At 44.1% G+C, this 14458-nt stretch overlaps 1 protein-coding gene across 1 annotated transcript in view; it reads left to right on the top strand.

The window, feature by feature from the left end:
* Window positions 1-14458, top strand: part of Rasgrf2 (Ras protein specific guanine nucleotide releasing factor 2) — a 199813-nt gene that overhangs the window by 121839 nt on the left and 63516 nt on the right. The window contains exons 16-17 of the mRNA XM_051172267.1: window positions 3751-3861; window positions 7048-7137. Of these exons, the coding sequence (XP_051028224.1) occupies window positions 3751-3861; window positions 7048-7137 (201 nt within the window). The remainder of the gene's footprint in view (window positions 1-3750; window positions 3862-7047; window positions 7138-14458) is intronic.

Raw genomic sequence — 14458 nt, 5'->3', positions numbered from 1 at the left:
GAGAACTATTTTTGCAGTTTCCAACTCATCGTGTGCTGTTCCCCTGCCATTCTGGGTGGTGCAGAAGGTCCAAGAGGTGCCATTGATGAGTTGGCTGAAGCAAGGCTCTAGCCTAGAAACGCCAGTTCCTCTGCTTCTGGGCTTCCCTGGCGCCATTGGCTGCTAACATAGCCCCCTTAGTTCTTGGAACCTGGATACTCCCTTCCTTAGTCCCTCTATTAAGCACTTCTCAATGATGGCCTAAATGCATGCTCTCACTCCAGTGGCTCCCTTCACACCGCATGCATGGTGGTGCACACCTTTAATTAATCCCAGCACCCGGGAGGCAGAGGCAGGCAGATCGCTGTGAATTCAAGGCCAGCCTGGTCTACAAAGCAAGTCTAGGACAGTCAAGGCTACACAGAGAGATCCTGTCTTGAAGGGGGGGAAAAAAGATATTTCAATGTCCTTCTCCTTTCTATAGCTGATTCTAATTTCCTTTCATATGTTTATTTCCCACTTTATCCCTAAGAGTGTTTAAGATAGAAGTCAAACAGACTAATGACTGGATATATCTGGATTAAAAAGAAATCAGGTGATGGGGGAAGTAGGGAAAATTACTTGAGGAGAAGGGTTATACAGTCTATCGTGGGGTCCCCTGAGCCATGCGGTCCCCTGACTTTGCTTCTGAGTTTCATATTTGACAGAATGGAAGCAGACGGAAAAAGCAATTATATGTGATTCACATTGAAAGCTGAGAACAGCTTGTCTGTGCAGGCTCATCTTTCCTGGCTACTATGACTTCATAAATGAGCCCTCACAGTGAAAGGCTTAGAAATAAAGCTGGTGTCATGGTGGTTCTGTGGCATTTTTTTTCTGAATAGATAAGACTGATCAATTATAGAGACTATTTTTTTTTTCTTTTTACTCTGCATTGGTATATGGGCAATATTGGTCATGAATAGCTTTATGGAAGACATGGTTGACCACTGAGCCATCATCCTGATGATCCAGAACATGTGTGTGTGGAGATGCAGGGTCCTACTCGGTTCCCCTTGCTGTCCGGTCTTGAACAATTCTGAATAGCAAGGAAAACGGAAGACTCAGATCTATCTTTAATTTGAAAGATGTTTGCATGTGATTTGCATAACATTAGGAATCAAAACAGCTGGCTGACTTGAGTAAGTCTCCAGTGCCAGGAGCTGCTGCATTTATTACTTAGCACATTGGAATCCAGCCCCATAGAATCCCACTGTGTAACATCAGCTTTGCCCATGACATCCATAGAGAACATAGGTCTCTCTCTCTTATTGCCACTCACAATTAGGGTAAACTCATTGAAAGATGCTGCTGACTATTGCCTGATCTCATGGTCATTACAATGATAATGCTGAATTTGTAATGTTTCAAGGAAACTTCAAATGGGCATGAAGAAAAGGAAGAAGAGAAATACAAACTATCCCTCAAAATAAGCAGGGATGTAATTTTGGTCTTTGGTTTTTCAAGACAGGGTTTCTCTATGTAGCCTTGGCTGTCCTGGACTCCCCTTATAGACTAGGCTGGCCTTGAACTCACAGAGAGCAGCCTGCCTCTGCTCCCCTGAGTGCTGGGATTACAGGTGTGTGCCACCCTGCCTAGTCAGGGCAGTGGTTTATTTTTTTAGAGGTAAATAATGTAATTTAATCTTCCCACAACCTGGTCCTCAAATCTATTCTAGGCTCACCTAATGCCCTTCCGTCCTTCTACTGCTTTTTCCTACCCACATATGTTTCCACAAGACACCTAGGTATTTCTTGCTAACAGGTTCTCAATGAAAATCAAGCCAGTGGCAAGCAGAGCAGGAATGGAGAGCCCAACGACTGCCAGCACAGTTGCAGTCCCTTACCTATCGGGTTTTCTCAGATCACAGTTATGCAATTTAGCCACCCAAGCCCACAGCACCAGAGTCTGTTCCCCTGTGCTTAGTTTGAAAATTGCCTGCCTGTAGGCTGAAAGTGCTCCTGATTTTAGCATTTGTTTGAAGCCCACATCTGCCCACTCCTCCTGTAGGCAAAGCTGTGCGCAAAGCTCTGGGTTGAGAGCGAGCCAGCTGGGAAGGAGGTGCTTCCCCTCTCTGCCGGGATGCTGTGGCTTCTTCTGTGTGTGTTAGCTTGCACTGCTATGCTCTTTGTCCCTCCTCTTTCAGAACTCCGGGGTCCCAACTAGTTCTCTCAGTCAATACATAATTAAAAAATAATGTACTGCTGACGATAGTTTCCCTCCTCTCCTCACATGAATGAATGTGAGCTTGAACTGAACCAAGGATACGTATTTGATAATCTTCTCTGCCTTCCAGAACAGATGCTTCCAATTATTGAACTTTGAAGGAGCTATTTAGAAAATAATAAAACTGACAGCTAAGCACTGCCTCTTTTTGTATGCATCTTGCCAGCTTTACTGTAATTATGTCGTTCAAGAAAAGCTTCTAACCACTTCCTTTTTCCAGCCCTATTGAGTTAAAAAAAAAAAAAAAAAAAAAAAAAAAAAAAAAAAGAATAAAAACTGTGGCCATACTTCTAAGGGAGTAAATAATATGCAAGTTTAAAAATAGCTTCACATGAGATCATTATGGGTTTTGTAACGTTTGTTGAGCGAAACCTTGAATACTGAAAAGGAAAGTAGCTTAGTTGACCAGGATAATACATGAGTGGAAATGGCGCTAAAATTTAATCAATGTGAGTCAATTAAGGACAATTTGATTCGAAGGCCAAGGAAGATGTGTGTATGTATTGCTTTTGGTTTTACTTTCCTTTGGAATAATGCACATGCTATTATTTTACCTGCATAAGAAGTCAGGGGAAGGAATTTAGAAGCACTGTCCTGGTAGCTCCATCTTCCAGTCCCAGAAAGACAAGTTCTTCATTGTCAGGAAATCAGCTGCCACCCAGAGACTCACACCATCGTCAGTTCTCTACAGTTCACTGAAGAACGTTCTGCTTGGGCTGCAGATGTAGTTTAGAGGCAAAGCTCTTATCTAGCTTTCAGAAAACCTACCCAGAAAAAGAAAAAGACATTTCACTTGTTTACTAGCGATGTGTAGCTCTGCCTTGAAACTCATCAGCACACCTTTCCAGGATGAGAGAGAATTGGTTTATAGCTCTGTAGTCCAAAATCATGGTTACTAGCCACTGGTGACTACTAAGCATTCGTGTGATTAGTGCTAGTGGGGAGCTCAAATATGACTTTAATTCTAGTTCATATAAATTTGCCACCCAGCCCTTCTTGGTTGGTGCTACCATGTGGGTACAGGGCCCCTCCCCGGAGCCTCCTGGGACACAGGGCTAGAGAGATCAAAGTTTGATCACCTTAAGGCGCAGCCTAGGCATAGAAGAAGCCCTACTTTTGATCCCAATTTATTTTCTAATCTAAGAAAGTTTATTGTTTTCCATTCCAAGAAAAAGCCATTCTGGAAGGCCTGAGATTTACTGCATGCTGTCTGTTCCCTTTAACTTCCTGTTGCACTGGACAGAGGGGTGAACCAAGGTCATCCCCCCCCCCCAAGACTCGACAAAAATCAGTGGGTCATACTTCTGGGTAGTAAAGATTATTATGTTCTTAATAAATTATGTTCTCAGTGTCCTGCTGATAAGAATGACCTGATTTCAAGCAAAGCTCTGTAGGTGTGTAAGCCAACATGAAACTCTTATGATGGGTAGAAACAATTGCATTCACACATGGTTTTGCCGCGTACTTTTGAACTCACAGCCTGGGTAACACTCTTGTGTTTTCCAGCAGCTGTCCTGGAGTCCGCACCAGCCGACCGAGCAGGGGACTCCGCGGAGCTATCACCTTGTAGATCCTCCCCCTCAACTCCCCGGCACCTCCGATACCGCCAGCCTGGAGGTAAGGGCTCAGATGTGGATTTGGAAAGACAGAAGTCACTTTGGGCTTCTAGGTCGGCGTACTGCTCAGTCTTTGTTCTAAGGTTAACCAGAAGCAGGTAACATGACATAGGTCCAAGAAGTGGAAAAGTCACTGACCTGGAAGGCTTTCTTTAGTCTGGCTGATACTGCTGATCCCATTACTGCGATGTGTTCTGCTCAGAGAAACAGCTGAGGAATTACCTTCCTTATCCCGAGTCCCGGTGTAAGCATTATGAATAAGCTTGGGAAAAGCTTACAGTAATTCTTATTTCATATAAAATAAGGTTTAAACTGGGCATGGTGGTGCACGACTTTAATCCCAGCACCCTGGAGGCAGAGGCAGGTGGATCACTGAGTTCGAGGCCAGCCTGGTCTACAAAAGGAGTCCAAGATAGCCAAGATAACAGAGAAACCCTGTCTTAAAAGACAAAAACAAAACAAAACAAAGATAAGATTCGGTTGCATGGGACCCTATCATTATTATTAGTGGTGGATCCTGGTATGTTTTTTTCAGTATACAGTTGTAAAAATTATGACATATGATTCCATAGTTTGTTTTGAAACACAGCAAATATCTGCTAACTGGAAGAGAGGCTTCTCAAAAAAGCAGAAATAGTATATCTCCCCATTTTCTGTCCTTACTGCTCAAGTAAATATCCAAGTCAGAGTTAGCTGTTTTGAATTGTCTCCCTTCCAAGACCCCTTGCAAAGCTGATTATTTCAAAGTCAGAAATAAAACCAGGAAACCAGATTTACTCCAAGTGACCCAAGCGAAGCACTGAGGTGGTTTCCGTCTCCTATGGCACGTCGCGCACATTTTCAAGTGGCCTGCGCCTCTGTGGCCCCAGCCTCTCTGTTCTGTAGGTTCCCTTGCCTGTGAGAGCAGCAGGAAGAGTATGGGCGAGGCTCTGGCCAGCTCTCAGCTCTTAAGCTCAGATTCTTGGCCAGTTACCAGTCACCTTGTTGTGTGAGTGGCCCTGGCAAATGATGACAAGCCTACATGGCTTTTCTATCTTGTCCCACAACTGCTGTGAAGTCATCTAAATCTCTCCACTACACACCTTTTGCCCTGGTCAGTGCAGGACCTGGCATTTCCCTTGGTTAAGCATCACAGTGGTCTTCCTTGGGTTCATTGCCACCTGGCTATTAGAGCTTTGGTTTAGAGTCATATGTGCACTCACACAAACTTTTGATTTATGTAAGGATTTATTATGTATTATCTATCACAGAGACTTGAGAACATAGGGAGTAACCTAGAACCTGGGGTAAAACAGGAGTGGCTACAAAAAGGAGAGAGTGTCATATATTTTCTTATTGTCTAGCCAATATTTTTGCTTGTTTACTAATATATTTGCCACCTGTTTTCATATTTGGGCACATTGTGAAACTCTTTGCTTCATCTAAGTATCTACCCACCCCTCCTATATATTTATTTATCCATCTATTCTATGTATTATCTATCTATCTCTATCTCTCTATATCTATCTATCTATCTTTCTTTCTTATCTATTATTTATCTATCTATCATCTATTTATTATCTGTCTATCTATACCATCAGTTGCCTATATAGCAATTATCTGTCCATCCAGCTTAATTATCATCCTTCTACTCGTTTATTTATAGTACGAATATTAAAATTCAGAAGCAAGCTACTCAATGCCTTTCAGATCAGAATCAGTGCACACTGTTTTCACTAAAAGTCTGAGAGACAACAGTCAGTGATGCCGGCAGCTGCATTAGGAAATGCGACAGGATTCGTACAGTCTGAGAAGTGAAAGTGGCTGCAGAGGATGTTTATTAATTACATGCTTCCAACTCAAAACTAAATGTGTGTGTGTGTGTGTGTGTGTGTGTGCGTGTGCGTGTGTGTGTGTGTGTGTGTGTGTGTGTGTGTGTGTGTGTGTCATGGCATGCATGCATGTGATAATCAGAGGGCAACCCATGGTATCTGGCTCTGTCCCTCCACCATATGGGTACTGGGGATTGAGCCAGAGTTCAGTAATACGATTCAGATTAACAGGCTTAGCAGCAAGCACCCTTGAGGGAGTACATGCATGCGTGCATGAGTATGTGCCTGTGTGTACCTTTGCATGCATGTGTGAAGGCTAAATGTGGATGCCAAGTGTATTTATTTTTCTGTCCCTCTCCACCTTCTTTTTTTGATCTAAGACCTCTCACTGAACTTGAAACTCACTAATTTGCTACACTGGGTGGCCAGGTAGTTCTGGGGACCTCCCACCTCTCAGTGCTAGGATTATGGGTGTGTGCTGGCAGCTTTGAGTGGGTGCTGGATTTCCTAACTCAGCCCATCACACTTATGCAACAAACACTTTACCCACTGGGATACTGCCAGCCCTGTATCTTTTCAGTTTTAAGTGGGCTACACTTAATTCATCCTTTCTTTGGGATGGGATCAAACCAAAGGCCTCACACATGCCTAATAAGCATTCAGCTGATAAAGAAATTGTACAGAAAACATGATGTAGATTCTTTTAAAAACAGTTTTATTGTGAGATATAATTCATTTAACACAAAATTTTCATTTTAAAAATATTTAGTTTGTTGAAATTTACATACTCAAAAGGCCAGGTGGCCATAAGCACTGTCTAATTTTAGAACATTTTGTTACCCTGAAGAAATCCAATAGTCATCAACACACTCTCCTACCTCTGCTTTCCCCCATAATCACTTATCTATAGTTTTTGTATGGATTCATCCATTCTAGACATTTAAAGGAGACTCGTCCAGTGGAGGATCTTTATAATTGGCTTTTCCACCTAGCACAGTGCTTTCTGGACTCTTCCACTTTATAGTATATGTCAGAACTTCAATCCCTTTCTGTGATGGAATAATATTATATTTTAAAAGTCTATCCATCAGCTAATGGGCATTTGATCATTTCTAGTTTTTGGCTACAGTGAGGGCTGCTTCTGTCAGGATTCAAATACACGCTTTTGCAGGGACATATACTTTTGTCTGCTGTCTGCCTAGAATGGGATGGCTGGTGTATAATCTCATTATGTGCCTATTAACGGGGAAGAGCATGGTGCCTTTGGCTCAACCTTTCATCGAGTACAGGTATTAAAATGAGAGTATTTACTACAGAATATCATGTGTGTGCCTCACCATTCCATCCCTCCCCCCCCTTTTTTTTTAAATAACCAGGACAGGTAGCTGATAGTCCCCACTGCTCTGTTTCACCGGCTTCTGCCTTTGCGATTGCCACAGCTGCAGCAGGACATGGAAGCCCACCAGGTGAGTCCACTGCATGGCAGAGTATATTGAACCAGTGGCTCTTGACTGGAAGGGTCTTGATGACGTCAGGGTCTTGATGACGTCAGGGTCTTGATGACGGTGAGTTGGAAATCTTGCCTTTCCTATTACTGAGCAATGAACCTAGAGGTCATTATGCTAAATGAAATAAGATGGGCACACACACACACACACAAATAAACACAGCATGGTGTCAGCTACGTTCGGAATCTGAAAAAGGTGCGTGGAACCAGAGAACAGAGTGGAGAGTCCTAGGGACAGGGGTAAGGTCTGAGGAGGGTAAGGAGGTGCTACCTACGTAGTACAAAGGCTCAGTTCCATTGGAAGATAAGCTCTGGGGAGCTACTGTGCAGTCTGGTGACCACAGATGGTGATGACGATGATGATGACAATAATATATCACTACTTGAAAAATCCCAAGCATGTATTTTAAATGTCCTTATCTCAAAAAGTGAATTATGTATCAATAAGCTTGGTTTAATTACTCCAATTCACGCATACATATATGTACATACGTGTATACATACATATACGCACACGTATGCATCATGTCATGCCCTAAAGACACATAATAAAAATAAGTAGCTAAGCAACCACCATCACTCTCACGGGTGATCTTTGAGGCACGCTTCTGAGAAATTCCAAGTCCGAGAGGATGTGTTACTATCCCTGTGTTGTTTATGCTGTTCTTCGGCCTTTGTGCCCCACGGCTGGGACACGTCTCCATGCCCGCCCCTGCCTTGAATCTGAAGCGTGTGATGGTATGTAGGGAGGCTTGCACAGCGGGGGGGCCCGGAGCCGCCCACTTCCGGTTACTTCCGGTTGCTTCACAATTCCTTCTGAGGCTCGCCGGTCAGTTTTCAAGGGAAAAGAAAATATAATAAAAATAAAATTCTAGTGCTTTAATAGGTGAAAATAATGTTCAGTATCAATGTCGTTTCCCTCATGCGCAGAAGGCATGACGTTGAAATAAATCTGTAATTGACTTAAGTATTCCCATTGATGTGTCTTCGTGTGAGCTTAGCCATTGGTTCTGATCACAATTTGTAGAGCTGTGAGAACAGACCCACTTTATTGGCCAGAAAGTGTTTTGTTGTTGTTTGTTTGTTTTTGTTTTTACCATGGCCTATGAACCTAGCTTTATAGAAGTAATAGCAGAAAACAGCTGTGTGAATTGGTGCTAAATTGATGAACAATAGTAACTAGCAGAAAACGTCTGTGCAGATTGGTTCTAAGTTGATGAGCAAAGAGATGTGCTCCTTATACAGTATATGTGGAGGGCTGGAGGGCAGTGTCTTCTGTATGTCATCCAAATGGACCACTTGCACACTCACCACCTTATACAGTATATGTGGAGGGCTGGAGGGCAGTGTCTTCTGTATGTCATCCAAATGGACCACTTGCACACTCACCACCTTATACAGTATATGTGGAGGGCTGGAGGGCAGCATCTTCTGTATGTCATCCAAATGGACCACTTGCACACTCACCACCTTATACAGTATATGTGGAAGGCTGGAGGGCAGCATCTTCTGTATGTCATCCAAATGGACCACTTGCACACTCACCACCTTATACAGTATATGTGGAGGGCTGGAGGGCAGCATCTTCTGCATGTCATCCAAATGGACCACTTGCACACTCACCACCTTCAGTGTTTCATCGTGCACTTCACTGGATGTGTCAAGAGGTATTCTTCATCTCAAATGGTTTTTTAAACTTTACCCCCAAAGGATCCATTAGCATAGCACAAAACATCCCATAATGATCAAATCTTGGCAATCCAGTTGATTTTTAATATTGTCTGCATTCTATACTAATGAACACCCTCTGGTTAAAAATGTAAGAACTTGGGTTTTTTAGCAGAATTAGCTGTCAGTTGCTGTGGTTTTCAAAAAAGAAAGAAAACAAAAAGCAAAGACAGCCTTTTCCTTTCCCCCACTCTCACAAGCTAGCCATCACAGGTTCCCTAACTAATTAGAGGTTGTGAGGGGAAGTGATTTTGTTTTAGTTCAGGATGAGCCCATCTCCCCACTATTGGAGCCCCAGTGGGGCAAAGTCCTATTTTATTAAAAAAAAAAAAAAAAAAAAAAAAAAAAGACAGCAGAGATGGACTGTTCGAGCGAGTTCTAGAAAAAGGAATCTGGCTTTAGCTTCTCATGTGCATTACTCTAAGACAGGAACCAAGCTCACTGTCCTCACAAGCTGACGATTCTGCTGTCTGAGAGTCTCCTTCCCTCCACATGGAGAAGGCCTGGTGAGCACCCTTCAGAGAGCTGTCTGGGTCTCTGAGGAGGACACCTGGACTTGCTAAGTGACCTCAGTGGGCATGGCTGGTATAGGGCAGCCTGGATCCCGTGTGAGTGGGCTACTGATTCATTACAGTGCTGGCACATTGCCAGCCTGCACACTAGAGTCATATAGTTGGGTCGAGAAGGGAAGGCGATAGGGACTGAATTGGATGGTGCCGTGGGGCTCTCTATAAGGACAGGGAGCTGTCCCTGGGTCACTTTCTTACTGTAAAAGGTGGCTAGAAAGAAGGTCTCTTTTTGTAGTACATTCCTGGGGCTTAGCCACTTTGTGACATTGATTCCTTGTGATTTCCACCTGTCTGGGAGACATGGGCAGGAGAGTGCTTCAGTGGTCACCAAGGAAAGGACTCAGGATGAAAATAGGGAAGAATTGGAAGATACGGTCTTTCTGTCTGGCCAGAGAGAGCATAGTATTGTTCAGGGAAAGGCTGGCTCCAGATGCTCAAACAAATGTCCAAGGAAGGAAATTCCCAGGATTAATGAATGCTGAGAAACAGTGAGCTCTGCAGTGGATTTTGTGACTGTCTCCTGAATTAAGCATTGCACAGCCCAGCACACCCTCAAACACAGAGGCAGGCAGGGGAGAGGGCCTTGTGACGTGAGGACCTCTAGTTTTCCTCAGCCTCTTTGGCCTCCCTGTCTGCTGACTCTACCTGTCAGGTTGCTCCAGTCTGCTGTGTCCTGGTTCACTGCAGGAAACAGAGCACGCCTGGATCTACCTGGATCAGGGAGCATGGGCTTCCGTGTTTCAGCCTCCTCTGCAGTTTCTTCTGCATTCTTATTCTTAGTTCCATTCAAACATACAGGAATAGGGCAATGCCCAGTTGAAACCTACAAGACCTGACTTTGTTTTAAATTACTGTAGACAGTTGCGTGTTGAAGTTTTTCTCTTTAATCATTGCATGGAGAAACGTTTTGTGTGGACATAAGGGATTTATTTTTTAAATTTAATTTATTATAGTTTATTCAGATTACATCTCAATTGTTATCCCCTCACTTATATCTTTCCGTTCCCACCCTCCCTCCCTCTTCCACCCTATTCCCCTCCCCTAGACCTCTGACAGAAGGGGACCTCCTCCCCCACCATATGACCACAGCCTATCAGGTCTCATCCAGATAGCCTGCTTCCCCTTCTTCTGAGTCCCACCAGGTAGGGACCAAGGGGAAGTGGTCAAAAAGGGCACCAGAGATCATGGCAGTCCCTGCTCTCCCCACAACTGTGTACAATGAGCTGTCCATTGGCTACGTCTGAACCAGGGGGTCTAGGTTTACTGCATTCATTGTCCTTGGTTGTTGCAACAGTTTGTGCAGGTCCCCCTGGGACCAAATCTGCCAGCCTTCATAGTCTCCTTGTGGGGCTCCTGAATTCTCTGAGACCTTCCATCCCCCCATTCTTCTATACCACTCTCACCTGGAGTCCAGGAGCGAGCCCCAAGAGCTGTCTTGATCACCCACTGGGTGGAGACTTTCAGATGACATCTATGTTGGGCTAATATGCACTTATAAGTGAGTACATACTATGTGTGTCTTTCTGGGTCTGGGTTGCCTCACTCAGGATGATCTTTTCAAGTTCCATCCATTTGCCCGCAAATTTCAAGATTTCCTTGTTTTTAATAGCTGAGTAGTATTCTATTGTGTAAATGTACCACAGTTTCCTTATCCATTCTTTAGTTGAGAGACATGTAGGTTGTTTGCTGATTCTGGCTATTATGAATAAAGCTGCTAAAAACATAGTTGAGCAAACGTAGTAAAAAGGTAGATTGAAATTTTTTCTTTACAAGGAGGCCAGACTGGACACACCTGCCTGGTCTTGGAGACAGGGAGAACTGATTTTATTTATGGACAGCAGTTTTATGTATTTGTGAATCCATTTGGAATTACTGGTTCTGTTAATGGTAGCCATGCCCGCCCAATTTCCATGTGCACCGAATAAACCTATTATGGTTTTGTGTCTTTATTTTCACATGTTTTTATTTGTTAATGCTTTTAGAATGTGGAGCCTGCCCTCTCCTAAGATGAGAAGATTCTTTGCTTCAATACCATGCTCTCTTGGCTTGCCTCAGTCCACCCCTCTCACCCAAAGAACACAGGCCTTACCTCCCCAAGCTTGGAATTCACGTCAGCAGCTCTTGGCCACTGTGGCTATCTTTTGGGAAACGTTTATAGGCTCCTATGGAGATGGCTGCAACCTCGGGACCGCAGCGCTCTGTTTCCCACGTATTTCTCACTGTTTATCCTAATGCACTCACAGGGATCCACATCTCTCAGGAACACATCTGCAGCAGAAATGTTATCAGCCCAAACTTCCTCATTAAGGTCTCCACATACGTGCTCTGTCTTTGCTCTATTTCCCCATCAGTACTTAACCACTACTGCACATTACATATATTTGATCGAATTTTCTGGCTTATTATTTATTTCTTCAATGAACATAATAGTCACAGAGGCAGAAATTTTTGTCTACATGTTGCAGTATTCTCAATATTCTTGAATGGTATTGTATTACATAGTAAACGATTGATGGATGCTCACGAGCTTCAAGAATCCATCCCAATGAATAGATCCTCCTATTGCCAATAATTTAGACTCAGTTTACAACCAGAAGAACCTGTAGCTGCCTTCACATTCTTGGAGCTGTGCTGTTTTAAATAGTAGGGTGTTATTTTGCTATCTTTTCCAAGACAAAAGGGGTTTTCTATGTCTCCAGGTATCTGGGGAAGTGATAGCAGTCACTCTAAGGCATCTTGGTGAGCGGCTTCCCATGAGGGTCAGCAATGCTTGGTTTCACTCTTCCGGGTACCCACAGCTCTGAGCTGGTGGGGCAAGTTCCTAAGATGTTGTCTAACTTGGTGCCGACATGGCTTAAGAGTTTCCCTCACCTTCTTAGCTCATAAGTTCTTGAGAGATAACTGAGCCCGAGGCTCAGGGCCAAGGATTGAGTGTTGCAAATCCAAAGGCAAGCACTAACTAACCTGTTATGGTTCTTGTTCTGCAACTGGCAGTAACTGATTTCAGGTTACAAACATCCACCAGACTTGGCATTCTGTCCTCAATGGGGCTACCACCGCGGATCTGCAGCTTATACTGAACCCAGTTGGAGACGGGTCCAGATTTCGTTGGTGGGCCTGATATCTTACACAACCTGAGAAAGCACTCAAGAAAAGCCTACAAATGCCTAGATAAAAACCATTAAGGCCAGACATGGTGGCATATGCCTTCCATCCCAGCACTTGGGACACAGAAGTAGATGAATCCCTGTGAGTTTCAGACCATAGAGCGGTCCAGGTCAGCCTGAGGCTACACACTGAGATCTGGTTTCAAAAGTAAGCGACAACAAAAACTAAGATGAAAGACCTTTGAGGCTTTGAAAATAAAGCGGCTCCGAAGCCTAAGCTTTGTGGCCTTCCTGATGAATTTGCTTTTCAGTTGTCTGTGGTTTGAATATGGATGAGGTCCTCTAAAAATGTGGTAAAGGCTTGACTCTCATGGTAGTGCTATTGAGGAGTGGGGGTCTTATGAAAGGCCCTTAAGTAATTGGGGGTGTCCCATACAAAAGAATTAAGAAACCCCTTTGTATCTCCTATCTCATGATAGTTTCTTTTCCAGCCACTACCTACACTGTAATGACAGTTACAGGAAACCTCTGCTTTGGGCTGGAGGTTGAAATACTGATGACCTGCAGGCGGCCATCACCTGTGTTTCTTCTAAGTTAATCTGAAGTTAGGTGATACAATGAGAAACAGCCGTAAGCTCAAAGGCAGTTGGCGCAACATTAACATCCAGACTCCTGGGGAAGTTGGTCGGATTAGCTGGCCGTGCTGCCTCGAGAGAATGGTGTGTACAGCCATGCTGGTTTTCATTTGTTAATGTCAGATTGTGCAGATACCATGTCTGGCTCCCACGGCGCTTGACTCATGGTGCTACTTTAACTGTATATAAGCTTGATGTGTAGGGCAATGAATGGATGGGGTCCTTGTGTGCTGGTGTCACATTGGCTAGAGTGTTATTTGAAGGCTGCTCAAGCACTAGAGCTCTGTATGAAGCAGAATTTAAGGGACATACATTTCAGATGGTTGCTGATAGCAGGGAGTCTGCAGGTGCAGTAGGGATATAGTTAGGGCATGGAGAGCGGCCCAATATAATGAGCAAATATATCAAGGCGTATTGTGCTGCTTACTACAGACCTTGTAATTTCTTGTTGACACAGATAACAGAGATAAGGGTATCTCAATAGGCATTTAAGTATGGGGATTTGTGTTCATGTGGTAGGAATTTGGGTTGTAGTGTACTTATGGGAAACACAGGCTTCTGTTTCTTCTTTATGACCCCTCTTGGCTGTGGTCTCCCCCAACTACTCCTTGCAGGAATCCTGTATCTTGCAGCCCTTCCTGCCGTGACCCGCAGCTGTTTACCAGGTCTCTGAAAACATGTGGTGTAATGGTTGGAGAGGAAGATTCTGTGTCTTTCAGGAGAAGGTAGTGTTTAAGGGCTCAGCCTCAGGGCCGTGATTCTCACAGACATTTCTCTGCGGAGCAGCTTCTTTTCCTGCCTGCCCCATGCTTCCATGCTTGTTGCAGCTTTTCCCCTCCTTGAGTCCCTGATCCCCGTGGACCATTGCACTTCCCCTGGAGGTAAAACAGAAAGCACCAGAACATGAGGAAGGCCTTCCTGAAGCCGGCCAATCTCTGGCCTGTCTTTTTTCCTTTAAAAGAACGCCTTTGTGAAGCAAAGACGTGAGGCGCATCCCATATTCCTCTTCTACTGTCCCTACAAGGACCAGGACAAGATCTCACTTCTGTTTCTACTGTGAAGACACAAGTGGTTCCTGGAAGTAAATCCCACACAAATATGGCGCCCATCTAAGAGTGTAGACTCAGGGCTCCTCAAACTCATTTCTGAACCATTGGCATACTTCAGTCAGGAAGCAAAATGCTTACTCAATGCTACCATTAATGGTTCTACTGACCTGCTCGATCTAGGCACGCCTTGGC

The sequence above is a fragment of the Acomys russatus genome, chromosome 30 (genome assembly GCF_903995435.1).
Source record: "Acomys russatus chromosome 30, mAcoRus1.1, whole genome shotgun sequence".
In the NCBI taxonomy this organism is placed as follows: Eukaryota; Metazoa; Chordata; class Mammalia; order Rodentia; family Muridae; genus Acomys; species Acomys russatus.
Note: the sequence above shows the minus strand (reverse complement) of the source record. Positions and strands in the feature narration are given on the sequence as shown.